General features: G+C 38.5%; 1 protein-coding gene across 1 annotated transcript in view; it reads left to right on the top strand.

Annotated features, from left to right (window-relative positions):
- The window catches only part of LOC101862379 (mediator of RNA polymerase II transcription subunit 12), a gene marked incomplete at its 3' end in the record, with an annotated part of 50,679 nt that overhangs the window by 14,247 nt on the left and 35,294 nt on the right, over positions 1-1,138 (top strand). Inside the window, 1 exon segment of the mRNA XM_013088734.1 lies at positions 730-854. Coding sequence (XP_012944188.1) covers positions 730-854 — 125 coding nt within the window.

Consider the following 1,138-nt stretch of genomic DNA (forward strand, 5'->3'; position numbering starts at 1 on the left):
CACCTTTACCTTTTCACCATTTTTTACTTTCTTGTAACCCCTCTAATCTTTGACACATGGGTGGTTGGTGGGTTCTCTGGTGTGGTTTGCACCTTCTTTCCTATCAAACATCTATCGTCTTTATCTCCTTCTTTTTTGTGTTTATTACTCCCTTGTAAATTTTATAACTTATATGACCTAATTGTGTCGAAAGTGCCTTGAAACTCTTACTAAAACTATACGTGAGGCAGCGTGGTGGAATCAGGCTCTCGTCAAAATAATGACATCAAAGATATTGGCATTTTTCTGCCCTTTTGGCAATGTTTATCTTTTTTTTTTAAGCTGAAAAGATTTTATGTCCATTTAAAAACACATTTTCTCCCTTATTTTTCTTCTGAAATCAGGTTACCCTACTTACTTCAATCACAAATATTTCGACTTCTGTTAAAGATAGATGGGTACTTTTTTTCCCCAAAAGATAGACAGATTAACTGGCTTTAAGGTGACACCAATAACTCTACATGCCCAAAAATTGACGAGTGCCTGATTCCACAACGCTGCCTCACATACATTTTTTGGTACTCATATGACCTGGTTATGTCGCAAATGCCGTGAAACTCTTACTAAAACTATACATTTTTTGGTACTTATATGACCTAATTATGTCGCAAATGCCGTGAAACTCTTACTAAAACGAAATGGACGTGCCTTTGTAATCTTCATTGTGTTGTTTTTGATTTGTTTTGTCAGTCTGAGCGACAAAAGAGCAAAGAGGCGGTTCAGAAACTGGACGAGTCGATCGGGCTGATAGAGAAACAGCTGGCGGAGAACAAGAGGCAGTCAGACAAAGTGGTGGCCGCCGAGATAAAATCCAGGTAATCTAACCTGTTGTTGTTGTTGGTGGTGGTGGTTGTGTTGTTGTTGTTGTTGTCGTTGTCGTTTTCTTTGTCGTTTTCTTTGTCGTTTTCTTTGTCGTTTTCTTTGTCGTTTTTTGTTTTTGTTGTAATTATTGTTGGTGGTTGTGGTGGTGGTGGTGGTGGTGGTTGTGTTGTTGTTGTTGTTGTTGTTGTTGTTGTTGTTGTTGTTGTTGTTGCTGTAATTGGTGTTGTTGTTATTGTTGGTGGTGGTGGTGGTTGTTGTTTTTGTTGGTGGTGGTTGT

Source organism: Aplysia californica, unplaced genomic scaffold, assembly GCF_000002075.1.
Source record: "Aplysia californica isolate F4 #8 unplaced genomic scaffold, AplCal3.0 scaffold00801, whole genome shotgun sequence".
Classification (NCBI taxonomy): Eukaryota; Metazoa; Mollusca; class Gastropoda; order Aplysiida; family Aplysiidae; genus Aplysia; species Aplysia californica.